General features: G+C 35.6%; 4 protein-coding genes and 1 pseudogene across 6 annotated transcripts in view; 2 read left to right on the forward strand and 3 right to left on the reverse strand.

Moving 5' to 3' along the window:
- The window catches only part of LOC145934320 (tubulin-folding cofactor B-like), a 1,061-nt gene extending 759 nt beyond the window's left edge, over positions 1-302 (reverse strand). Inside the window, exons 1-2 of the mRNA XM_083034684.1 lie at positions 244-302; positions 26-162 (exon numbers count right to left, since the gene is read on the reverse strand). Of these exons, the coding sequence (XP_082890810.1) occupies positions 26-162; positions 244-286 (180 nt within the window). The 5' untranslated portion in view covers positions 287-302. The remainder of the gene's footprint in view (positions 1-25; positions 163-243) is intronic.
- Positions 303-348: 46 nt separating this feature from the next.
- On the forward strand, positions 349-1,120 carry LOC145933687 (tubulin-folding cofactor B-like; annotated as a pseudogene). Its single transcript, XR_014424913.1, has 4 exons — positions 349-442; positions 524-715; positions 842-914; positions 1,003-1,120. The product of XR_014424913.1 is annotated as a tubulin-folding cofactor B-like (transcript).
- Positions 1,121-1,149: 29 nt separating this feature from the next.
- Positions 1,150-2,870, reverse strand: LOC145933686 (pleiotropic regulator 1-like). The gene is made up of 3 exons (XM_083033657.1): positions 2,565-2,870; positions 1,489-2,288; positions 1,150-1,287 (listed from the first exon to the last, which is right to left on the reverse strand). Exons 1-3 carry the CDS (start codon positions 2,793-2,795, stop codon positions 1,248-1,250), a joined length of 1,071 nt encoding a protein of 356 aa, XP_082889783.1. The 5' UTR covers positions 2,796-2,870; the 3' UTR covers positions 1,150-1,247.
- Positions 2,871-14,790: 11,920 nt separating this feature from the next.
- Positions 14,791-15,726, reverse strand: LOC145934322 (uncharacterized). Its single transcript, XM_083034686.1, has one exon. It carries the CDS (start codon positions 15,724-15,726, stop codon positions 14,791-14,793), a length of 936 nt encoding a protein of 311 aa, XP_082890812.1.
- A 3,374-nt stretch (positions 15,727-19,100) lies between these two features.
- LOC145933343 (uncharacterized) lies at positions 19,101-26,936 on the forward strand. Of its 2 annotated transcripts, none has more exons than XM_083032949.1 (10): positions 19,101-19,461; positions 19,618-19,897; positions 20,046-21,280; positions 23,881-24,084; positions 24,259-24,547; positions 24,678-24,896; positions 25,066-25,119; positions 25,469-25,585; positions 25,897-26,211; positions 26,340-26,936. In XM_083032949.1, the coding sequence occupies exons 2-8, from the start codon at positions 19,657-19,659 to the stop codon at positions 25,534-25,536; spliced, it is 2,310 nt and encodes a 769-aa protein (XP_082889075.1). In that variant the 5' UTR covers positions 19,101-19,461; positions 19,618-19,656; the 3' UTR covers positions 25,537-25,585; positions 25,897-26,211; positions 26,340-26,936. The 2 variants fall into 2 exon arrangements, with proteins under 2 accessions (XP_082889075.1, XP_082889074.1); XM_083032948.1 differs by having other exon boundaries at positions 24,259-24,580; positions 26,340-26,933.
- The last annotated feature ends 17 nt before the right edge of the window (positions 26,937-26,953 follow it).

Genomic DNA, 26,953 nt, shown 5'->3' on the forward strand with positions numbered 1-26,953 from the left:
AAGCAGTGGTATCAACGCAGAGTACTCGATCTCCAATTTTACATAAACTGGCTAAACGTTCCTCCGCTTCTTCTTCCTGTTTCTTTTCCTCTATTTTCTTCTTCATTTCTTCCTCATTATATTTCCCTAACTTATTCTTCTCCAGAAACGCCTTAACAGTATCTGTATTACATATTCAAGTATAAATAGGAGCTTATCATTTGTCACAATTTTGTATACAAAATAAGTTGCAAAAGTTTGTACCTGTCTTCTTAGCATATTCTTCTTCAGATATCTCAAACTTCATTACATTATTCAAGTCTTCTGTACTCGTATTTTATTAATAAAAAGTTATAAAGAATAATAATATTGCAGGTCATCGATAACTTCTCGTCCACTACAGAAGACTTGAATAATGTAATGAAGTTTGAGATATCTGAAGAAGAATATGCTAAGAAGACAGGTACAAACTTTTGCAACTTATTTTGTATACAAAATTGTGACAAATGATAAGCTCCTATTTATACTTGAATATGTAATACAGATACTGTTAAGGCGTTTCTGGAGAAGAATAAGTTAGGGAAATATAATGAGGAAGAAATGAAGAAGAAAATAGAGGAAAAGAAACAGGAAGAAGAAGCGGAGGAACGTTTAGCCAGTTTATGTAAAATTGGAGATCGCTGCGAAGTATCTGTTCCAAATCAACCAAAAAGAAGAGCTACTATCTTATACATTGGTTAGTAGAATCTTAGTACATTTACACTCGTACTTTTACACATTCCATGAAAAATATATTTTTATCTGTTTAAATGTGATATTTTCGTCGTATGACATTTTTTTAAATTACTTATTTTATTATTAGGTAAAACTGAATTTAAAGAAGGCTGGTGGATTGGCATTAAATATGATGAACCTCTGGGCAAGAATGATGGAAGGTAAATGTATAATTTAATACCACTCTCTTCATTGTGATATCACAATAATAATTTTCTTATTGTGTCTTGCTTTTTATATTCTCGACAGTGTTGGTGGTAAAAGATATTTCTAATGTCCACCAAAATATGGAGGATTCGTGAAGCCGACGCACCTGAAGGTCGGAGATTTTCCCGAAGAAGATTTCGACTTGAATGAAGAGCTTTAAAACACCCAGCATTATTCCACTGAATATCTTTTGAATTCTCAAAATGGAAACAATATTATATAAAATAAGCTTTTTTAAATTAAATAGTGCTCATAAATTTAAGATCCTCAGTATTTCCTTCGTTTTATTATGTCTGGTCGCCAATCAATGGGATGTGTCTTTTCAGTCTGAAAATAGATAATAGATAAGATATACAATGTTAAAAAAGAATAATTAGATATCACCATAGATGATTATTAGATCGCAAGTGTACAATATAATTATTTATTATACAATATAATTATACAATATAATTAAAGAAAAAAATATATTATACAATATAATTAAAGAAAAAGATAAATTATACAATATAATTAAAGAAAATTTACACCGCAGTATCGTCTTCCTTATATACTTTTATAGTCTTATCAGCCTCCGTTGTAATCATGCGAGTGCTCGACATGTCAAACGTAATGCTGAATATTCCAGCCTCGCTGTCCATCGAGCCAGGTTGAACCGGTGCTTGGAGTCGCTGGAAATTGTATCCGGTTCTCCAGTCCCAAAGATGCATGGTGCCATTATCGGCGCCGGATACCAAGACCCCATCGGCATTTACAGCCAGACAATTGACTATAGCGTTGTGACCGGATAAGTTTTGAATGAACTTCCCCTCCGGACATTTCCACTGTTTGATATTGTCCGGTGATGCCGAGGCGAACATGTACAAAGACGGATGAAATGCCAGAGCTCGAACGCTCTTCTTGTGATTCGTCAGGGTCGCCCGGGACTTTCCGGCTGCCAAGTCCCATAAACGTATCGTACAGTCGTGGCTGCCGGTGACGATTTGCGGTTCAGCGGATTGGCAGATCACACTGGCCACTGTGTTGGTATGCCCGACCAGCGTATGGACGTTCGCCTTCGTACGCATATCCCATACTCTTCCCGTAGAATCTCGTCCAGCTGTTACGAGAACGTCCACGGTGGGATGCAACGCCATGGAATATACGGCCGACAAATGCCCGTGATAATGTCTGATCACTTTGTTGTACTCGAGATCCCAGCATTTAACTTGACTGTCCTCGCCGCAGGAGAACAAATAAGGATGTCTTTGAGAGAAGGCAAGACCGCGTACACTGCTTATGTGACCGGTTAAGGAAACCTTCAGTTTTCCACTTGCAAGGTCCCATATCTAAAAAAAAAAGAAAAAAATTATTATTCTTGCAAATGTTCTATGTTCTGAGAAATGTAAATAAATTAGAATAAAATCAAAATAAAGTAAAATATGGCCAGGCGCAGCAATTAAGGCGCGAAAATTTTATTGTAATTCTAAAATTATTGCAAATATAAAATTATCAATATGAATAATGTACCTTTTTTGAGCAATCTTTAATGCAATTAAAAATTAACAAATAATTTAATACAAGTAATCAAAAATTTAACAAATTAGAATAAATATTTTACCCACTTTGATTACTCTGTCAGCTGAACCAGTGGCAAACCATTCGTTTCCAGGTTCGATAGCGCAACTTCTCACCCATCCGAGATGACCGCTAATAACTCTGTACAATTTCCAAGGTGCGTGCCACTTGGGTTTGGCCATCGAAGGTGTTTTCTTTTGGGGCACTGTTAGTGCACTGCTACCTGTATTACCTGATCCACCTGTTGCTGCCGCAACTATTACTGTGTCTCCTTGCATTATATTATAAAGAACAACCGCCGAAGTTATGCGGTGAAACGTGCCGTATCGCTATAGTCAATGACGAAGTACTATTAAAGACCGGTGGTCTTACGGGAGTTAGTGTGACTGGAAAATGAGCGCTGTGTACTAGCGCCCTCTCAGTAATATCACAGTATATACAGTAGCGCAACTCTCTCAATTTCTTGATACATAAAATGGAGTACGCATGCGCGAAATCAGCGAGTATATTCAGTACCGCCATCTGAACTTTTCTCTCACTCTTTCTTTTGGTTTTCTCTCTCTGATTCATACTGAGGGATCGTGTAGCTGAGGTATGGTTAGGTGAGAGATTTGAAAGAGAAAAAATAATAATAAATAATTTGCGATATAAGTACATATGTATAATTTATTGTACATTATAGTACATTATAATTTCTTAAGATAAAATAAAACATAAATTATAATTACGCACTTTATAATTTTCCTATAAAATATTTGTTATAAAATATATATATAATATAGAATTATTTATTAATAAATATATTTAATAAATATCTTGGTTTTTTTATTCATTTATTTACTTTAATATACGGATTTTAATTAAACGCATATATTATCATGTTATAAAAATTTTTTAAATATTTCTTTTAATTTTAAGCTTTTAATTGTGTTAAATATATATGTGTGCACATTAATATGTAAATATATGAATATTTGATGTGATTCTTTTGTTATCTGTTATGTCAAGTATAAATTATTATTTATTTTAATATTTAAATTATGTTATATAATATTTTATATTTTTTTATGTATTTATTTGTCTTATATATATTAGACATTATATTATTAACAATGTGTGATCTCTTATATACATAATTTTTATTAAAATTAATTTATTTTACATGTAGTAATGTGCTAAAAAGAGAGCGAAAATAAAGAGAAAATGAGATAAAAGTTTAGATGGCAGTACTGGTTATACCCGCTGATTTCACGCATGCGCGTTCCATTTTATGTTACATAAACATCAAAGGTGCCGACCAGTGAACTATAACCATACTGGAAGTACAACTGCCTTACCCCCTCAATGGGTACTAGCGGTCAGAGAGAGATAGTTAAACGGCGACCGTCTGTCTCCTTTTAACATGAACTATCTTAGCTGAAAACATTCGTCTCGATTCGTGTCATGCAAACATTGCAAGTACTTATACCTACAAGTAATGTGCAATTTTGGAAAAGAAGAATGGGAAGAAAGTGTTAATAAATGAAAAAAGGATGCGTGTGCGTGTACTTGAATCTTGGTACTTGGTATATAGAAAATGCATAAATGTTTTTAGAGTGGATAGTATAGCGAGTCACGTGGTACGTGCAGTTAGACAAGAACAGACGGTCGCCATTCAACTATCTCTCTCTGACCGCTCGAGAACAAAGGAGTTGTACTTCCAGTATGGTTATAGTTCACTGGTGCCGACAGAGAGCTGCGCTACTGTATATACTGTGGTATAAATACAAGGGTATGCTCTTGCGCACGCTACCAATCAGAATTGTCAAAGTGTGACGTCACAGATAAGCGGTAAATTTAAAACTGTTGTTTCCAAATAGCTTATGTTAGCAGCATTCTCGTCAGATATATTATTTTGATTTCAAGTTTGCAGAAAAAAATTTGTTGTGAAGTAATAGTTTATGAATTAATAAATATAAATAAATAACATTAAAAACTCAATAAATATAGAAAAGTATAAAAAACGAATATATAAAAATGTTAATATCGATCGTAAAATTTTTCGGAAACGAAAAATATTTTATACTGTTCCCATCAAGCAATTTTGTCTTTCGATAATAATTGCCACAACCTTTCACAGAACAGGACATTGTAATATTCACAATCTTTCACAATCACGTTTCTCCGGATATAAACAGCACCGGGGGGCCGCCATGTTTAATTATAGTCCAATCAGAGTTACCCGAGTGTGACGTCACACTTTGACTGCGCAGTGGGTGAACACGGAATGAGCATAACCTTGTACTTATACCATGGTCGAACTGTGTGTTCGGGCTATGCGACCCAAACCGAGGCCCGGCAATAGTACCTATAGATACCTATAGATGGCATTGCAATCACAAGATGCTCGTTAGTTTGAGAAAGAGGAGAGATTGCATCTTCTTCTTCTTCTTCTTTTATGGCTGCTTGAGCTTTAAGCCCCTTGCACAATGCTAAGCGATAGCGATAGGAATAGCGATAACGATAGAAAAATATCTATTCTCTGTTCTTATTGGTGGAATAAAAAATATTTACCAATAGGAACAGAGGTTAGATATTATTCTATCGCTATCGCTATTCCTATCGCTATCGCTTAGCATTGTGCAAGGGGCTTTAGCCAAGAAGACTCTAGTCTTCTTTAACACCGACGAGATACTATTAAAGACCAATGGCACAGTATAACTACATACAGTAGTGACAGTAGCTGTCGGCTCCTTTGATGCCGTGAGTCGATCACGTGACGGTCAGCCATGTTGTAAGCCTTACGGGCGCTTCATTTGAACATTAAGAATCGCGATAACGTCTTACGCAAAGTCTTTTTTAATGAGATAAAGATAATAATGCAAATTATTTTCTGTTTTTAATGTTAGTATATTTTAAAAATGTATTAATAAAATTATAAAACAGTATATAAAACGTGATTGTTGAAAGTTAGCAATATACCGCCACAATATTGTGATATCGCCATGACAGTCCGCCATGTTCTTAGCCTTACAGCTAACGCATGCGTAAAAGAAAATTTACTCGCTGATTTTCTAGCACTGTCACTACTGTATGGGCGTTTTCCATTTGGTGACACAAGTTGACACAAGCATCATTCTATCTTTGTTCTCATAGAATGTAGAACAAAGATAGAATAATGCTTGTGTCAACTTGTGTCGCTAAATGGAAAACGCACTATGTAGTTATACTGTGCCAATGGTCTTACGGGAGTTTGTGTCGCCCGAAAAAAATTGCTGCGCGCTAGCGCCATCTCAGTAATATTGCGGTCGCAGTGAGAAACAGTAATTGAAAATAAGAGATTATATGATAACACGCGAAATGCAATTATTCGAAAAAAATATATTATATCGAGTACATACCACAGTATACTTACATACAGTAGGGACAGTCCTTTGTTCTCAAATCAGCCGCGCAGATTTGCTTGCGCATCGTAAGCGACCATTTTTATAAGTCATGCCAATCCCGTTCAACATAAAGAACCCAATAACTCCATTACTGTGATTACATTTATAGTAAAATATAATCTGTAAAACTACAATACTATCATTTTGATTTCGCGTTTTATGCAATATTAAATTTTTATTCAGAAAAAATGAATATAAAATAATATATCGAAAATATTTCGCGCAAAATTGTTTTAATAGTAATGGGTACAACAAAAATATTGATACGGTGCTGCAACCTAAAGACATGGCGGACTGCTGAAAGGTCAGCTGAAAAAGATCAAAGGTTCCGACGCTGTGTGTCCCTACTGTATATAAGTATACTGTGGTACATACGAGATATTAATAATATATATATATATATATATATATATATATATATATAGGTATATACACATGTATGTGTATATACAATATATCTTTTTTTTTTAAACTACTACTTTGAATAAAAATATTATACATAAAAAATAAAGAATGCTTTTTTTTCAATTTTTGAAGAATTCTAGTATAATATTTCAAGAGTCCTCCGTTATAATATTTGGCAAATTTCGAAACATCGAGCAGTGTGTATAATTTCTCTCTCTCTTTCTCTCTTTCTCTCCTCTCTCCTTCTCTCTTCCTTTCTTCTTTTTTCTCTTGTATGCAAGCATTGAATCTCTCTCGAGGCTTATTATTTTTTATTTTACTTTTCTAACTTGTTTTATTTATGTGACAAATGCGGCTTTTTCGCATTTTTTTATTTTTATTTTATATTTTTGAATGTAATTTTATTAGATTAATGAGATTTTTTACGATTAAAATGACACCAATCACAACATAAATCAGATAATTTTTTATTAGACAAGTAATTAAAATTTTAACATATTTTAACTCAAAATTATCCGATTTATGTCGTGTTTGCGGTGTCATTTTAATCGCTAAAATTTCATTAATCCATTAAAATTATTTTCAAACCGATAAAATGCAAATTAAAAGTTTTAGTTTTTATGTATAAGATGTTTACAATCGTGATTATTGTAGATAAGGAAAGATTCCCGATGACGTCGAAGCGAGAGCGAGAACGAATAAAGAACAAGCGAGATGACGTATCATCAAAGAGTTCCGAAGTCTCTCTCGCGAAATTCCCTTTAAATATAATCTTTCATATCATATGTCATGTTACTATGGAAAATAAAATTTTTGTATTTCGCATTTTATCGAGTTGAAAATAATTTTAATGGATTATTGAGATTTTTGCGATTAAAATGACACCAAACACGCCAGAAATCAGTAATTTTTAATTTTCTTTTTCATCAACCGTGTGCCGTCCACTCCTGGACGAAGGCCTCCTCCATACTTCTCCATGCCGTCCTGTCCTGTGCAGCCCGGATCCAGTTGACTCCGGCTTGTCTCGTCAGATCATCCCTCCATCGCAGCTGCGGTCTGCCAGCGCTTCTTGTAGTTGCTCTTGGTCTCCACGTTAACAGTCTTTTGGTCCATTTGTCGTTGGAACTTCTAGCTACGTGTCCGGCCCACCGCCACTTGAGAGTTGCTGCACGCTGGATGATGTCAGTGACTCCTGTACGCTGTCTTATTACATCGCTCCTCACACGGTCCCTCAAGCTCACCCCCAACATCGCTCTTTCCATAGCTCGCTGTGTGACGCGGAGTTTTTCAGCACTCCGCTGTGTGATTGTTAAGGTCTCGACCCCGTACATCGCCACTGGTAGCACACATGTTTCATAAACTTTCCTCTTCAAGTTTATGGGTACTCTCTTGTTCTTAAGAATGTGACTGAGTTTACTGTAGGCAGCCCATGTTAATCCAATTCTCCTCCTTAGTTCGGCAGTTTGGTTATCTCGGGAGCGTCCAGATTGCCCACGTTCTAATTGCCCACCGTTAAAAGTGACCACGTTCTAATTGACCACGTTCGGAATGCTTACGTTCTGATTGACCACGTTAGAAATGGACACGAAAAATATTGCATGAAGTTCGATTTGACCACGTTCGAAATGGACACGTCTTGTTTGCTGACGTTCAGTTTGTCAACGTTCGAATTGACCACGTTCGAAATGGCCACGTGAAATATTGCATGCAGTTCGATTTGACCACGTTCAGAATGGCCACGTTCGATTCGACCACGTTCGACTTGCCCACGTTCGGAATGCACACGTTCGATTTGACCACGTTCGGAATGGACACGTTCAGAATGACCACAAAAAATATTGCATAAAGTTCGATTTGACCACGTTCGAAATGGACACGTTCTATTTACCCACGTTCGGAATGGACACGTTCGATTTGACCACGTTCGGAATGGCTACAGAAAATATTGCATATAGTTCGATTTGATCACGTTCGAAATGGACACGTTCGAATTGACCACGTTCGAAATGGCCACGTGAAATATTGCATGCAGTTCGATTTGACCAAGTTCAGAATGGCCACGTTCGATTCGACCACGTTCGACTTGCCCACGTTCGGAATGCACACGTTCGATTTGACCACGTTCGGAATGGACACGTTCAGAATGACCACAAAAAATATTGCATAAAGTTCGATTTGACCACGTTCGAAATGGACACGTTCTATTTACCCACGTTCGGAATGGACACGTTCGATTTGACCACGTTCGAAATGGCCACAGAAAATATTGCATAAAGTTCGATTTGACCACGTTCGGAATGGCTACAGAAAATATTGCAAATAGTTCGATTTGATCACGTTCGAAATGGACACGTTCGATTTGCCCACGTTCGGAATGGCCACAGAAAATATTGCATGAAGTTCAATTTGACCACGTTCGGAATGGACACGTTCGATTTGACCACGTTCGAAATGGACACGTTCGATTTGCCCACGTTCGGAATGGACACGTTCGATTTGCCCACGTTCGGAATGGCCACAGAAAATATTGCATGAAATTCAATTTGACCACGTTCGGAATAGACACGTTCGATTTGACCACGTTCGAAATGGACACGTTCGGAATGGACACGTTCGATTTGCCGACGTTCAGAATGGCCTCAGAAAATATTGCACGAAATTCAATTTGACCACGTTCGGAAGACACGTTCGATTTGACCACGTTCGGAATGGACACGTTCGATTTGACCACGTTCGAAATGGACACAGAAAATATTGCATGAAGTTCGATTTGACTACGTTCGGAATGGACACTACCAATAATATGAACCCGTGCATGAGTTAAGTAGCAATGACTGTTTAATTAAAGGATTATTTTATACTGACCAATAAGACCGATGTGTTAAATTTATACCTCTGCATTACTGCTTTCTGTTACAAAAGACCAGAAAGCACTTTCGGACCGTCTCTCGGCCGTAAGGCTGAGTTTCCACTGAGCGCGTCACGCGTCGCGTCATCCGATGCGTCACCGAGTTAACCAATCAGAACATCCCATTGTAATAACATGTTTTAATAAATTTCAATTTAAAAAAATTTTAATTTTTGTCGGTAAAACAGGACAGTGTCTTTAAGATACCGATATGTAGGATTCACACTATGTCCGATTTTCAAAGTACGACATTCGATATCCAATAAAAAAATTTGTTTTATATAAAATGTGATTCCTGCATTAAACTTTAGTCAAGATTTTCGCACACACCTTCCGTAATCGTAACCGTAAGGGTCATTCCACAATAGGTTGCAAATGCCCTCGTTGCCAGTTGACAATTGCGGATTGACCAATCAGAGCAAAGCTACTTGTCAGCTGATTGGTCAATCCGCAATTGTCAACTGGCAACGAGGGCATTTGCAACCTATTGTGGAATGACCCTAATAGTGACGTGGTCACGTGCTGATATTGCACACGTGGTGACGAAAATCAGAGCCCTTATTGGATATCGCTTATCGCTCATCGCGTCCAGTGTGCAATGGCCATAACGTAAGGACGAATCGCGTTGTTTGATTCGGCAGTCCTACTCTGAATCAAGCAACGCGATTGGTCGAATTCTTACGTAACGGTTACGATTACGATTACGGAAGGTGCGTGCGAAGGCCTTTCACACATGAATTGTCGAAGGCACTGTTGCCAGTTTCGGGACGTGCAACCATAATTATACACTCAGGCTTATTGTTCTGCTATTGTTCTCTCACTTTAATGTAGTCTTCAATTTCTCTCACGGAACGCGCAGTCACTGGCCCGTATTCAGAACGCGCTTATAAAGATGTTAGCACGTTGTTATTGATTAACAGTGCTCGATATTGCACTGTTATTGGTTAACAACGCGCTAACATCTTTACAAGCGCGTTCTGAATACGGACCTATGTATATAAGTCTTAGGGCCATTCCACAATAGGTTGCAAATGCTCTCGTTGCCAGTTGATAATTGCGGATTGACCAATCGGATTGGTCAATCCGCAATTATCAACTGGCAACGAGAGCATTTGCAACCTATTGTGGAATGGCCCTTAGAGTGCGTTTGTTTATGCAGTGGCTGCCGCAGATGTCGTTCATTTATTCCGTCTGCGAAAGCGACTGCAGCGCAGTTTGTTGTTCGTTTAAGCAGAGCTGCAGCCTATAGCCCCTTGCACAATGCCAGGTAACAGGCAATAGGAACAGGAAATAAAAAATATCCACCAATAAGAGCAGGGAATAATATATATTCTTTGCTCTTATATGTGTGGTGGATATTTTTTATTTCTTGTTCTTATTGCCTGTTGCCTGGCATTATGCAAGGGGCTTATCTGCGCAGCCATCTCGGAGGTTCTGCTCTGGATGCTCTGCTTGCAATACTGCATAAACGAACGTATAGGCCGTGTTCCAAAATTCACTGCAAGTGCTAAAAATTTTTATTTTTAACGTGGCAATGAATTTTGGAAAATGACCATACTATTGACACATGAGTTTATGCGCTTTACGGAATCCAGCCTTTCTTATAAAAATATGCATTATGCAAAAATCTGTGCTCCGGTTCTTCTCATTGGAAGATACAGTCCAAGCAGCCAATTCACGCAAGTGCTTGTTCGGTAAATTATGGCCGGTATTCATACCTCTTCTTATATTTAAGGTTCTTATATTTAAGAATGTCTTAAGTACAATCTTAAGATGTGATTAACCAATCACAGAGTCGTATTTGCATCTTAAGACATTACTTAAGACGGTCTTGAAATAAGAACGGACTATGAATACCGGCCTATGTCTCGTGACCAGCAGATGAGAGACGCAGTGGATGCGCTAATCGCTGCATAAACGAACGCACCCTATGCGTGCAACACGCCAAGTCGTAAGACTTCCCGCACACACTTTTGCATCGGCACATAAGCGCATGCATAAGAAATGTGATTGGTCCATAAATGTATGCATAAGAAATTCAACCAATCGAATTTCTTATGCATGCGCTTATGTGCCGATGCAAAAGTGTGTGCTTCCCGCTAAGGCTTCTGCACATAGGAGGCGGAAATGTGGGGGTTCATGTATTTTAGTTACCTATTCCACTAGCCGCCGATTTACTACTACTAGACACCGGGCAGATTAATATACTCCGTTGGTCGTTTTTGGTATGTAAAAATATATTGTATAACAATCTATCTTACTACTAACTATGGTATCAGTCTTTGGTATAATACTACGTCTGCTTCAGACAACGGTACGTGAGAGAGTGAGTGGTATATATTTAGGGATATAGGGACGAAGTGTATAATGGCGCTGGTGCGTTCGTGAACTTGTCCGTCCACGTTTTTGTCCAGATGGAAAGGCGCCACAATCACTCCCCCTTTAGTGACTCCGTTCATGGAGTCGCGAATTTAATTTTTCGTACAGGATGTTCTCTCTCTATTTCAGCTGGCGGAAGTTCTGGGAGGGGATTGTCCTCAGGTAGTTGTTGGTTTTCCCCAGCCTTCTCAATGAACGCCGGCTTCAGTCTGTCGATGATCTCGGTTGGTAGGCCCTTGTAGTCGATCCTGTACAAAAAATCAGTCAGTCTTTTGATTATAGGGAAAGGTCCTTCGTATGGCTGTTCCAAAGATCTAGTCGCTCGGTCGACCCTGACGAAGACGTGTGTACAGTCTTCCAGCTCTTTGTGGACGAAAGCTCTCTGTCTGATGTGATGTGCTGCGGGCTTCGGTCTCACTCGCCGCATTAGCTCGCGAAGTTTTTGCAGGAACATGTCCGGGCATCCCATAGGTTCCTCGGCTGTGAAATATTCGCCGGGTACTGGTAGTGTTTTTCCGTAGACCATCTCTGCTGCTGATGCCTTAATGTCGTCCTTGTAGCTGTTTCGCAGTCCCAAAAGTACCATGGGAAGTACACTCGTCCAATCCGTGGTGCCGTGGCACATGATTGCCGCTTTAAGTGATCGATGCCATCGCTCGATCATTCCATTTGCCTGCGGGTGGTACGCTGTTGTCCGGATTCTCCGACTGCCTATTAATTTGGCCATTGCTTCAAATAATGCTGACTCGAACTGTGCTCCTCTGTCGGTTGTAATTATGCCAGGTGTTCCGAACCGTGCGATCCATGTATTAAAAAATGTGTCTGTTACGGTGTTCGCTGACGTGTCCGCTATTGGTGTAGCTTCTGGCCATCTTGTCGTCCTGTCGATCATGGTCAAACAGTATCTCATCCCTTTAGAGTTTGGTAGCGGTCCTACTATGTCTAAATGTACATGCTGGAATCTGTCGTCTGGGACTGGAATTTGCTCTGGTATTCTGTGGTTGTGCCTGTGGACTTTTGACCTTTGACACTGTAAGCATGTCTTGGCCCAGTTAGCGATATCTTTTTGCATACCTGGCCAGACGAATCTTTGTGCGATTGTCTTTTTTGTTGCTCTTCCGCTTGGGTGTGACAGGTTATGTGTGTTGTCAAAAATTCGCTTCCGTACTACTTTTGGTACGTATATCCGGATCTCCTTGTCGACACTGCAGTATACGGTTTTGTTTCCGCCGTCTAAGCGTAATGGTTTTAGTGACAGTGATGTCTCAGTCTCCAATAAAGCTCTGAGTTCCTCGTCTTTCTGCTGTTCCTCGTGGAGTTCGTCTGTTGTGACAATAATTGGTAGGTTGACTGCTTCTACTCGTGACAATGCATCTGCGACCTGATTTTTATGTCCTGCAATATAAATAATATTAGTAGTGATTTGGCTTATAAAGTCTAATTGTCTCCTTTGTCGTTCGGAGGCTTTATCAGAAGCTTGTGAGAACGCGTATTGTAATGGTTTGTGGTCCGTTAGTACAACTACGTTTCGTCCTTCTGCCATGTGTCGGAAGAATTTTAATGCAGAGTAAATTGCTAGGAGTTCTCTATCGTATGTACTATAGTTCTGCTGTGCCTCTGATAACTTCTTAGAAAAGAATCCCAAAGGCTTGTATTCTCCTTCTTGATGCTGCTCCAACACCGCTCCCATAGCTACGTTTGAAGCGTCAGTTCTGAGTAGGAGTTTGGCGTTTCCTTGTGGATGAACTAATAAGGTCGTCTCTGCTAAGCGTCTTTTACTTTCGTCGAAAGCTTCCTCTGCTTGTATGGTCCACTCTATTGGCCGCTTGTCGCGTTTCTTCGCTCCTGTCAGGTACTTATTTAATGGTGTTAGAATGGTTGCTGCGTTTTCGATGAATCTGTGGTAGAAGTTGATCATCCCAAGATATCTTCTAAGCTCGCTTATATTGTTCGGCTTCTTGAAGTCAATGACGGCTTTTACTCTGTCGCTCGTCGGGCGTATTCCTTCCTTGTTTACTGTGTATCCGAGGTATTCGACCTCTCTTTCCGCAAATTTGCTTTTCGCCACGTTGATTGACAGTCCGTGTTCTTTTAAACGCCGAAATATTTGCTCGAGGTGTCTTTGGTGTTCCTCTTCGTCTTTCGATGCTACCAACAAATCGTCGATATAACCGTGGCAAAAATTGAGTCCTCGTAGCACTGCGTCTATGAATCTCTGGAAGGTCTGCGCTGCGTTTCGCAACCCGAATGGCATCCTATTAAACTCGTACAATCCGAATGGCGTAGTTATCGCAGTTTTATGGCGATCTTCCTCCGCCACTGGAATCTGGAAGTATGCTTTTACGAGATCTATTTTGGAAAAAACGGTGCATCCCGCTAAGTGGTATGTGAAATCTTGTATATGAGGTAGCGGGTACTTATCTGCGACCGTTGTGCTGTTCAATTTGCGAAAGTCCCCGCAAGGTCTCCACTCTCCGTTGCTTTTACGTACTAGGTGTAACGGGCTTGCCCATTGTGATGAAGAGGGGCGGCATATTCCTTGTGCCAACATCGTCTCGAACTCTCGTTTCGCGTCTGCGTACTTCTCTGGGGGCAGTCTGCGTGGTCTCTCCGCTAATGGTGGTCCCTTGGTGACGATGTGGTGTCTCACGTCGTGTACGGTCTCTTTGAGCGCCGTAGGGCGAGTGATTTCAACGTACTTGCGTAAGAGTTCCTTGACTTTGCATCCTTCGTCTATTGTCGCGATGGTAGCCTGTTTTCCTGTAATCATCCTCGCCTTAGTACTCAGTAGCGTCTGTTCGTCGACCAGTTTTCTGTTCTTTAGGTCCGGTAGGATCCCGTGGTGCGCCAAGAAGTCAGCACCTATAATTGGTTGCCGGACGTCAGCTATGATAAACTGCCATCTGAATGGTCGTCGGAGTCCTAAGTCCACTACTCGTGAGCTGCTACCGTATGTATTTATGACTGTATTATTTGCTGCAAACAATTGAAAATCTACGGGTGTGAGCTTTCCTCTTATCATCTTCTTCGGGATTACTGAGATGTCTGCTCCCGTGTCTATAAGATAAGTGATTCCGTCTTTTTTGTCCGTTATTATTAGGCGTTTATTATTTTTGATTACCCCGTCGACGACCGCCTGTACTCGCGACGGAGAGTTTAGTTTTCCACCGCCCTCGGCTTATTGAATGTGCAAGGTTGTGTGCATTTAAATGCTTTGTCGCCGAATCTGTTGTGATAGTAGCAGTATTCAGCGTTATCTTCATTGTCTTGACGGTGATTTGAATGTCCGCGGTTGCTTGACCGTCCTCGGCTTCCGAAGCGTCCGCGCGATCTGCTGCGTTGCCTATATCTATCTCTTACGGAGAGTTTCTTGACTTGCTTCCTCAACTCCGCGATCTCCTGCAGGATCTTGTTGTTGTCCGTGTCTGTCTGTCCTCCGGTGATAGCCTGGATTGTTGTTGATGCCGGTTTGGTCACTTCGATCACCTTGTCCGCCGCGGCTGCCAATCTCGTTAAATCTTGGACTTCGGATACCGCCAGGATGGCACGGACGTTTTCTGGAAGTTGCTCCAAGAATATAGACTTTAAAATTTCGTCCGTTACCTGACCTGGTGCCAAATTGCGTAGACGTTGTAAAAAGGTGGAGGGTTTCTGGTCTCCTAATTCATGTGAGCCTAGAAGTTTCCTGATCTTCGTTGTGCTTGTCTCTCCCAGTGTCGAGCATATGCGGTCCTTCAAGGTTTGATATCTGTCTCGCTCGGGGGGCCTGGTAATCAAGTCAGCCACGAAGGGAAGGACGGATTGATCGGCATTGAGTATTATATAACGAAATTTTGATTCGTCACCTATTATCCGATGTAACACAAAAGCTGATTCAGCTTGTGCGAACCATAGTGCCGGGTTGTCTCTCCAAAATGGTGGTAAGCGTATTGTCTGGGCGGCGTCGATGTTCGCGGGTCTTGGTCCTTCTCCGAAGTTATTCATAGCTTCTGAGTAAGGAGGCCGGTTGTCGATTGGTTTTTCTTCGACGGACGTCGTGCTCTCGGTGTTGCTTTCTTCGGCTACTTTTGTCGGCGAATAATTCGCCGGCATATCTCTCTTTTTAAAATTTTTGCTCGCCACGTGGCGTAAGGCGGGAAAAAAAGGACGCTAACACACGTCGATGGTCACCAATGTGGGGGTTCATGTATTTTAGTTACCTATTCCACTAGCCGCCGATTTACTACTACTAGACACCGGGCAGATTAATATACTCCGTTGGTCGTTTTTGGTATGTAAAAATATATTGTATAACAATCTATCTTACAACTAACTATGGTATCAGTCTTTGGTATAATACTACGTCTGCTTCAGACAACGGTACGTGAGAGAGTGAGTGGTATATATTTAGGGATATAGGGACGAAGTGTATAATGGCGCTGGTGCGTTCGTGAACTTGTCCGTCCACGTTTTTGTCCAGATGGAAAGGCGCCACAGAAACGCTTGCCGCGCGGCAAGAAGCAAAGAGGTAGCCAATCAACGTACTGCTTTTTACCGCGTGACAAGCGTTTCCGCGTCCTATGTGCAGAAGCCCTATGACTTGACATGTTGCGCGTCCCGAAATTGGCAACAGTGATCGAAGGCCTTCAATGCACAAATGCCTATACGTTACGTCGTGCTTTAGATACATAACCTATAAATAAAGTGTTTCATTCCAACAAAACCATATCTGAATTGTAAGTAAAATCTGTGATTTAATATTTTTAACTTTTCTTCTTTTTCATCAGTCAACATTTTTTTAATTAATTTTTTTAATGTAAACTTGATATAATTCTCTTTTGTCTGGTAATTAAGTTTCTACTCTTTATTTCAGTTTTTTACTTCAGTTTATTAAATTGTAATATTTACGTGAGTTTAATAAATTGTAATATTATCATATATTATATAAATACATATTACAACGTTAGAATATATAATTTTCTCTTATATACATATATTATATTACATATTCTTTTCAAAGTTTAGCACTTTAATTATTTTTGATACTTCTTTTGCTTTTATATGTTTATGTTACATTTAAATCATAATCCTCTGAGTATAATACATTTTGTAAAATTATAGCACACGTTTGCTTTATATTGAAAGAATATTATAAAGAAATAATACTTCAAAACTTGTTCAGAATACAGGATTGTGTGTCTAATATTGTTTCTTTCTTTTTTTTTTAGATGGAAATAATAGAAGGAAAGCGCAAAGGATCTCAAATCTATGTATATGACACTTATACATATATTATAGATAAGAGACTTTTTCACACATATCGTTGTTCGAAACGCAAAACGTTGAAATGTTCTGGAATAATTATAAAAGAAGAAGAAGAGTATATTTTGAAATGCGCTCATAATCATCCTAATGATCCATACGTTGTTCAAGCTTCACACATGAAAAAAGAAATGATCCGACTCTGTCAGGAAACCACAATGACTTTAAAAAACATATTTGATACTGTGTGTCGCAATAATTTAGAAGCTACAGCATATATTTCTTATAACAATATAAAATCAACGCTTAGTCACTATAGAGCTCTTTCACGTCCAATCATTCCTCATGATTTGCATGGTCTACGTGAACAGTTAGAAAACTATGAACCCACACGTAACATATATAAAGGTTATGCGGTATCGGCTGATAATAAAGTTGTGCTTATTTTTAGCACTGATACATTATTAAAATTATTATCCGAATCACAGGAGATTTACATAGACGGGACTTTCGGTGTAAGTATCATTTTGGAAGTATTCGATTGGATTTGAAAGTATGCATTATATGTATATATAATAATGTGTGTGTGTGTGTGTGTGTGTGTGCGCGTGCGCGCGCGCGCCCGCCTTGTTTGTGTATATATGCGCGTATGTATATACGCATATATACAGGGTGTAATTGAAAAAACACTTTTGAAGTACATCATCAGATAAAGGAAAACAATTCAAATCGAAAAGTAGATAGGGTATATACATAGAGCAGAATATTGGAGAGCGACGCATCGTTTCCCTGCTTTTCGCTGTAGATAGGCGCTGATTGGTTTAACTTTAACACCGTATAATAACAAAAAAAGACTCAGATTAATAAATGACTTAGGACTTTTTGATTTGAATTATTTTCTTGTATGGATATTTTCCTATATTTCTGATGATGTGCTCTGAAAATGTTTTTTTTTTCAATTACACCATGTATATACATACATATAGGATGTTCTGCAACTACAATTATTCTTCATAACAGTTAATTTATTAAATTATTCTGAAATAAAAATCTTAATATCAAAATATGGAGACAATAATCAATTTTGAGTTATAATTAGTTAGGCCAGACTTACAATGAGTTGCAAATGCCTCATTGTCAACTGCAAAACGTTTGCGATCTAATCAGTATCAAGCTAACTCGATGCTGATTGAATCGCAAATGCTTTGCAATTGACGACAAGACATTTGTAACGCATAGTACAGATCTTTTTAAAGTCAAGCAATCAATATGTTTAAAGTTTGCACGTTTAGTGTGATATTATACGTCGTACACATAACATCGTGTTAAACCCAGGTAACAAAAGTAGTCATTTTGATGTCATTTGACGTCAAAATAATTTTGCTACCTAGAAAGACATAAACGATCGCGATGTAATTAAAAAAGTTTAAATGCTTATAACTAAAAAATTGTTATATATATCTCTCTACAATTTGGTATTAGAATTGTTGTTTTATAATGATCCTAGAATTTGCTGAAAAAGAATAATAGAATAAAAGAACAATAGCTGCAGACGTATTAACACACACACATTTATATGTATACATACATACAGTATATTTATATACATATATGTATATATACGTATGTACATATTGTATAATTTTTAGATTGTGCCAAAGAAGCCGCATATCGCTCAATTATATTCTGTACATGTACGATATGCAAGTACGGTATGTATGTTACATTTTTTCAAATATAATGAAAACTCGTTGATACCTATCGACTATATTTTGCATTTTATGACGTTGAAACAAATAAAATAGAAAAACCCTTTTTCTTGCACCTTATATGAAATTTAAAAAGTTTTTGTAAAAATGCAAATACATTTTACAAATATGCTCTATTGATTCTACATGCGTTTGTTTGAAAACATTCATTTATTTTTAAGGGATAGGCATTTTTTTATTTTTCTCGCTTCTGATATAAAATTCAAGATGGCTATAAATAAGAATGATTTAAAGTTGTCGTCCTTGGACGGGTTTGGATATGTTTGAGCGCATGTCCATTGTTGAACCTTATTTTTGTGTCATCAGTCTTCAACCTTTTTTATTATCTTAATCCTTTATTCTTTTGTTTTTACTCATTTTATCAGTTTATGGCCAATAAACATGGACTTTGAAGCAGGGTTGTCAAAAAACTTGTTTTTTTCATTTTAAACAAAAAATATTGATTTTTTTGTTTAAAACATGTTTTTTTTATTTTATACGTGTTTTTAAGTAAAGTAAGAAAAAAACATGTTTTAAACAAAAAAAACATGTTTTAAACAAGCAAAAAAAACACTTGATAGCTTTGATCTGTGTAATCGTAATGTAATGTAACCGTAATCGTAATGTAATGTTCGACCACTCGCGTCGCTTGATTCGACGCATGGACTACCGGCTTTTTACCGCTGAGCGTGCAAAATGTGGGCAACAGGATTGTTTTTTAGTTGGTTCAAAGTTTGGAGTTTACCATATCGGTTTTTTTGGTTTTGAATTTATTAATTATAATAATTATCTACATAGAGTACATACTAGTAATACTGCAACTCAACACGAAGTATAGGTAAGTGTAAATGTAAATGATGATAATGCAAGTGTTGTTATTGTTGTTAGGTTAGGTTTTCAGTTCTATAATTTATAAGTACTATTTGATTATTTTCAATAATTTACTTATATTCTCGATTATAATTTACTTATATTCTCGATTATATTCTTTCAGTTTTTAACAAGTTCAGTTTTTACTTTTTACTAATATAAAATGACGGGAAGGATTGGAAGGAAGAAAGATCCAACATGGTGTAATTTCATTGAAATTAAAGAACACAACAACAGATCTGTCAAAGCAAAATGTAAAAAATGTGATAAAATTATGGTAGGATTGGTAGCTAGAATGAAGACACATGTGAAGAAATGTAACTCCACATTAATTAATGTTGATGGTGATGAAGATAGCACTTCTGACAGCAGCAGCATCCGTTCGCGGTCCCCGTCTTGCATAAGTTAGTACATAACATAGTATACATAACATTCTATTTTCTATTTTAGTATTATTAAAGCATTGAACATTGATTACCTATACAATAATTTTCGCGTCACTTTTAACTTTTAATTTTTCTTTTAATTGATAATTTTGAATTTTTTTTACAGCGACAGCGACAAATACAGTCACACGTACTTTACCATCAACATCAAAATCTACAACATCCACACTAACAGAGTCCAAATTGAGGTCAACGAATATGGAACCTTTTGTTGTTAGAACATCAATTGCAAACAAGAAAAAATTTGACATACAGATAGCTAAATTTATTTACGCCACAAACTCGGCCTTTAGACATGTAGAACACCCAGAGTTTATAAAATTAATAAACTTATTGCATCCTGGCTATAAACCGCCTTTAAGACGTCAAATCGCAAATGAACTACTAAATGAAGTATTTGACTCAGAGTTGAGAAAAGTAAAAGACTATTTACATGGAAAGAATGTATGTATGGCTCAAGATGGATGGAGTAACATTCACAATGATTCTGTTGTGTGTATATCAGTGACAGATATCATTGATGAAACTGTGCATTTATGCGATACTATTGATACCGAAGATAATAGCCATACAGCAGAGTACTTGCTAAATTTAGCAGTAACTTCAATCAAAAGTTGTCAAAAACATGGTTGTAGAGTTAGAAGCTTTGTGACTGATAATGCAGCGAACATGCGTAAAATGAGAGAACAATTGGCAAAATGTGAAGAACTTGGCATGCCTGACATTATTACTTATGGATGCTCCGCACATATTTTAAATCTTCTTGCGCACGACATTGAAATTCCAGGAATCAAAGGACAAATTAAAACAATTATGAAATATTTTCGAAACACGCATTTTGCCGCTGCTAAGTATAAAGAAGCAGGTGGAAAAGCTTTAGTAATGCCACAAGATGTTCGATGGAATACTTTGGCCGATTGTCTGGAATCATATATTAAAAACTGGCATATTTTATCTAAAGTTTGCACTGATAATCGAGTAGCAATTAGCCCGGATATTTCATTCAAAGTTAACGATATGAATTTAAAAATGAAAGCAACGGATTATTTGGAAAAACTAAAAGTAATTTCTGTTGCTTTAGACAAAATTCAACGAGATTGCTGTACAATTGGTGAAGCCACAGAAATTTGGCTCGAAATAATAAATTATTTTAAACTTCAACACAATTTTTCGGAGTCTGATCTTAATTGTGTTCTGCAGCGTTTTAAAATGGCAATGACGCCTACACATTATTTAGCAAATTTGCTAGATCATCGATTTAGAGGACTTCAGTTAAGCCAAGAACAATTAGATGAAGCAATGGAATATGTCAATTTGTATCACCCTGCAGCCATGCCTGACGTAATGTTTTACCGAGCAAAAACTTCTCCATTCAAATATTATCTTTTTTCTGAGGAATCCATTAAAAATGTTAAACCGATAACATGGTGGCTTGCGTTAAAAGAAAATGTTAATACTGTAACGTTTGACTTAGTAACACAAATTCATACAGCAATTGCTTCTTCTGCTGGCATAGAAAGACTGTTTTCAGCTTTTGGTTTAGTGCACACAAAACTGAGAAACAGATCAGGCGTAGAAAAAGCTTCAAAATTAGTAACAATTTTGAAAGCACTCAATAAAAAGGTTGATCACTGGGAGGATGAAAACTGAGATTGAAACTGAGTCTATATAATATAATCTTTTAAACAAGTTTTTCTTAGTTGAGTAATAATTCTTTATTAATATATAAAATTATATATTCTTTATTTTATTTTGAGTTATTAATTTTAATTAAATTTATAAAAGTAGGTATTAAAAAAATACCCAATATGCAATGACTGCAATGCAATTCCCAATTCCAATATGTTATTGTTACCGTTCATTTTTTCGTACTTAAATGTTTATTATTTTTTTAGTTAAAGGAATAACATTATTTAATTATTTGCAATAGATAAAATGTAAAATGCAATATGTTGCATTTTACATTTAAGTACGAAAAAATGAACGGTAACAATAACATATTGGAATTGGGAATTGCATTGCAGTCATTGCATATTGGGTATTTTTTTAATACCTACTTTTATAAATTTAATTAAAATTAATAACTCAAAATAAAATAAAGAATATATAATTTTATATATTAATAAAGAATTATTACTCAACTAAGAAAAACTTGTTTAAAAGATTATATTATATAGACTCAGTTTCAATCTCAGTTTTCATCCTGCAATATGTTGCGTTTTACATTTTATCTATTGCAAATAATTAAATGATGTGTTATAAGTTATAATTTAGATTTTAATAATTTGTGCAGATAGCTTTATAATTTATAAGTAGTCTTTAATATATTCAATTATATTGATTGTTACTTAATATATTTAATAAATTTTAATATCCAAAAATAAATATTCTGTTAAAATAATACTTATCTTATTATTTTTATTTCATTGTTTATAATATTTATATTTTTATATCTATATGTTACATATAAATATAGATAAAAAACTAAAAAAGTTAAAACAAAAACCTTTTTGCAACATTAGTTTTGCACGTCTATTAGTTTTTGTTTGTTTTTGTTTTTCTTTACAGTTTCTTTTTCAAATAATCATGTTTTAATTGCAATGTTTTAAACAGTTTTAAACAGTAGTTTAAAACTGTTTAAAACAAAAATGTTTAAAACAGTGTCCACTGTTTTAAACATGTTTTAATAAAACAGTTTTAAACAAATTGTTTAAAACATGCCAACCCTGCTTTGAAGTCAGCACGGACTAGTAAATCATAGACAAGACAAGACAAATAAATAATAGCGTTTTTGAATGAAATATTAGGTTTGATCGTTCTAATACTTCCATTCTTCTAATATTGACTAATTACAGCCATTCCATTCTTCAAAGGAATGACTGTGATTGACGTCATTAATCACTCTCAGAGCAATTATGCTTCATTAAAAAACGCTATAAGATTGCATGACATTCTGTCCTTCTCACTATTACGGCAATTAACTGCAAGAAGTAGTATATCTTTACAAGCTTTCTTTTATGTCATTCCTTACATAATAATTGTTTTTGCTACAGAGTTGAATTTTATACCTTGGGTGCTTCAAAACTTTTAATAAATTCAGTAATATGAATGTAGTACATTTTGTATAAGAAACCATGAGATTAACCCTTACTCCGTATTGGTGGGTAATTTTTGTCCGTGCAATTTCTAAAAATATTATGTTTTTTACTTCATATATTTGCAATAATAATATATTTAAACAAATTATTTCTTAAATTTATTATTCTAATCATTTATTAATCTAATATTTATTTAGAAGAATCAAAGAAGATAAATGAATGTTTTCAGATTTTTTAAAATACTTTTACTTATTTAATAAATACGTCAGACTCACCAGTACGGTTTGAAGGTGCCAAAAATAACAATACGGAGTAAGGATTAAAAGCTAATACTAAATTAAAACATTTATATTATTCAATTTATTAAATATTTTAAAAACAAAATTACAAAATGCTTTCTACTGAAATTAATTGTTATGCGAGAAATGAGATAAAATATAATTTATAAAGATATACTGCTTCTATGAGCTAACATTATAAATATGTGCATATACTCATATGCTCACTTTTTTCAGTCACTAACTAAAATATATAACTACTTGTTAGAGTATAAGAGTAAAAGATAGATTGTCTATACAATCTTTTTCTCTGAAGTCATTATGGTATAAAAATAAAAAATATACTATATCTATATATTTAAAATAGTACTCATTAAATCGTTACCAACTCGAGTATTGTTACTGTAAATAACAAACTTAGAAAAAGATTTTACAAGAAATAAACACAAGAATTAAAAAGATAGACCACTTTCTACAATATTATAACATTCTTGTATGCTAGGCTCTAAGTGCATTATTGCCATGCATACGGTTTATATTAAAAAAAAATGATTTTATAACACAGGGCATTGCAACTCTGTTTGCATTATGTGAAGTACGTTCTGCTAGTCTTTATAAAGCAATGTGGGACAAAATTGTTGAACTTGCACCTGGTTTGGAACAAAATCTGAAATTTGTTATGTCGGATTATGAAAGAGCAGCTATGTCAACAATAAATCAACGATTTCCAACAGCATCACTTCATGGATGTTGGTTTCATTATTCTCAAGTAAGAATAATTTATTTACGTTCCTTTACATTCCCTTTACTTATAGTGGCACATACAGTTACATTAAGACAACTTAAACAATAATATATCTATAAATAATACACTCAATAAATTCAATAAATAGAATTCAATAAACAGTGTCACTATACTATTAAAATGTTATTACTGTTTTAGATTCTTTATAGGAAATGGCGAAGATTACAACTGAATAGTGCACCTCGTGATGTATTGTTTATGGCTATATCAATGGCATTAGCACCAAGTAATTTATTCCACGAATCAGTGAACATTATGCAAACTATTGCTGATAATGTTTCTACAACTCATCCTGATATCTTACTCTTCATGGCTTACTTACGTACTACTTGGCTACCTATAGCATCTAAAGTGTCTGTTTTTAAATGTCCTCTCCGTACCAATAATTTAGTTGAAAGTTTCCACCATGTTGCGACTCAAAAAATTGGTACACATTGTCCATCTTTGTGGATATTTTTAAGTAAATATTGTGCATAAGTCTCGAATAATCACATTTGAACACAAGTCTGAATTTAATTTTCTTTTATTTATGGAAATTTCTAAATATGGTTTTACAGATTATTTAGAAGAACTTATATCAAATCAAGAACTTGATTATCATCGACTACAAAACAATGTGCGTCCAAGACGACCCTCTACGCGATTCAATAACCAAAGAAATGCACAAATTGTAGAAGGACAGAATTCTCTCATGAATGGAAGCATTTCCTTAAAACAATTTTTACATATGTTCTATCGTTCTGTTCAACAATATGAACAACCAAAAATGTTGGAAGGTATTAATTTTTTTAAAACTAGTTTTGAATATTTCATAATTTTTGAAAACATATTGCCTTATTCTATTTTGTATAATAAAACAATTGTATATATCAAATTATAATTTATTATATTTTAGTTGTATATACTCTCTCTTATTAATTTTTTATAATTCTTAATTCTTTGTAGACATTGATGATGATGCTGAAATAGATGGAAGTTTGCTCTCAGATGAAACTTTCAGTAAGTATAGATTATTATTTAGTATAGATTATTCAGTAAGTACAGATTATAGATTATTATTTATTTATAACAAAGATTATATATATGTTATACATATCAGGTTAGCATAATCTCTCTCTCTCTCTCTCTCTCTCTCTCTCTCTCTCTCTCTCTCTCTCTCTCTCTCTCTCTCTCTCTCTCTCTCTCTCTCTCTCTCTCTCTCTCTCTCTCTCTCTCTCTCTTTCACACACACACACACACACACACACACACACACACACACACACACACACACACACACACACACACACACACACACACACACATGTATATACACACACCATATATATGTATGTATGTGTATTTATAGATATGTCTTCACAAAATCAACAGTCTATTCAAAGAACTCCTAACCGAAGAAATCATAACCGATTATAAACTGTGACTGTCAGCCAAAGAGAAAATTATCAATTTATTGAATCTACAGGTAATATTGCAAAATAAACAATGAGACGTAATATATTTTATAATATTATTGTATATATATATTGGATGATTGCAAAAGTTCGTGCCCGATTTGCATAGATGGTGGTAATAACTTCAAATCGGGCACAAACTTTTGCAATCATCCAATATATACAGCGCAGGTAATACATAGTCGGTAGTATATTGTATTTGTTACCTAATTATTACTTGACACTTAAATATCTATTTTATATTATATCGAACAAAATAAAATGAAATACATTTAGCATACAATAGTTGAGGTACATATTCCAAATAACATTCTGATTTCAGTACAAGAAGAAAATGCTGAAATAGAAAATAATAATAATAATACTCGAAATTCAGAAATAGAAAGGGGTAATGGTACTAATAATCGAAATTCAGAAATAGAAGAAAATAATGATACTAATAATCGAAATTTAGAAATAGAAGAGAATAATGATACTAATCGAAATCCAGAAATAGAAGAGAGTAATGATATTAATCGAAATCCAGAAATAGAAGAGAGTAATGATACTAATCGAAATCCAGAAATAGAAGAGAGTAATGATACTAATAATCGAAATTCAGAAATAGAAGAGAATAATGCTGAAGATATAATTTATGGTAAGATTTTACAGCTGAGTTTACAATAAGAAACGATTTCTTCAAACTGTGTTATCTATTCTATATTCTACTTTTAATATAATTAATACTACGTTTTAAACAAAATGCTATTATTTTTCTCATTACAGACGATGACGAAATATATAGAATTCCAGAAGATGATTATGGATTTTTAGAAGAAAATGTTACATCATTCGAAAGAACATTTCACGAAATACATGACATACAAGAAATTGTTCAGGACAATAAGGAACCTCGACGAGAAGATCATTGTATTATATGTATAAATGAAAAATCTTGTATTGTGTTTACACCATGTGGACATGTATGTGTATGTGCTACTTGTAATGATAATTTGGTTCACAAAAAATGCCCATTGTGTAACTTAACGTATGACAATTACATAAAAATGATTGTTTTGTGAATGAAAACAAAAGATGATTATAAAATACTTAATTGTAAGAGTTTCTAGACATAAAACGCGTGGCAAGAGACGACGTGATAGCTAATCAATCTTTCACTCTTATAAAAATGTTTTAAGTTGATTGAGTATTGCGTCGCTTCTTGTCACGCGTCATCGCGTTACGCAACCTGTGTGCAGAAACACTAACAATAAAGTTACACAGATAAAAAAAAGTACAAATAAGATTCAGACAAATTAGAAAGATTTTTTCACTTATTAATATAATATATAATTGTGCAATGACCTTCTTTCTTTTAGTCGATTTTGAGTTAGTGATTA

This window comes from Prenolepis imparis, unplaced genomic scaffold (assembly GCF_030444845.1).
Source record: "Prenolepis imparis isolate NDT839.2.m4 unplaced genomic scaffold, iyPreImpa1.0 SCAF_3, whole genome shotgun sequence".
In the NCBI taxonomy this organism is placed as follows: domain Eukaryota; kingdom Metazoa; phylum Arthropoda; class Insecta; order Hymenoptera; family Formicidae; genus Prenolepis; species Prenolepis imparis.

Bases quoted from the DNA above. Each gene is read 5' to 3' on its own strand.
- LOC145934322 (XM_083034686.1), bottom strand. From the start codon at position 15,726: ATGCCGGCGAATTATTCGCCGACAAAAGTAGCCGAAGAAAGCAACACC.
- LOC145933686 (XM_083033657.1), bottom strand. From the start codon at position 2,795: ATGCAAGGAGACACAGTAATAGTTGCGGCAGCAACAGGTGGATCAGGT. The intron at 2,289-2,564 runs GTGGGTAAAATA...TTTTTTTTTTAG, and splicing joins CAGCTGACAGAGTAATCAAA to ATATGGGACCTTGCAAGTGG. The intron at 1,288-1,488 runs GTAAATTTTCTT...ATCTATTTTCAG, and splicing joins AAGGAAGACGATACTGCGGT to ACTGAAAAGACACATCCCAT.
- LOC145933343 (XM_083032948.1), top strand. From the start codon at position 19,657: ATGACGGGAAGGATTGGAAGGAAGAAAGATCCAACATGGTGTAATTTC. The intron at 19,898-20,045 runs GTTAGTACATAA...TTTTTTTTACAG, and splicing joins GCGGTCCCCGTCTTGCATAA to CGACAGCGACAAATACAGTC. The intron at 25,120-25,468 runs GTAAGTATAGAT...GTGTATTTATAG, and splicing joins GCTCTCAGATGAAACTTTCA to ATATGTCTTCACAAAATCAA.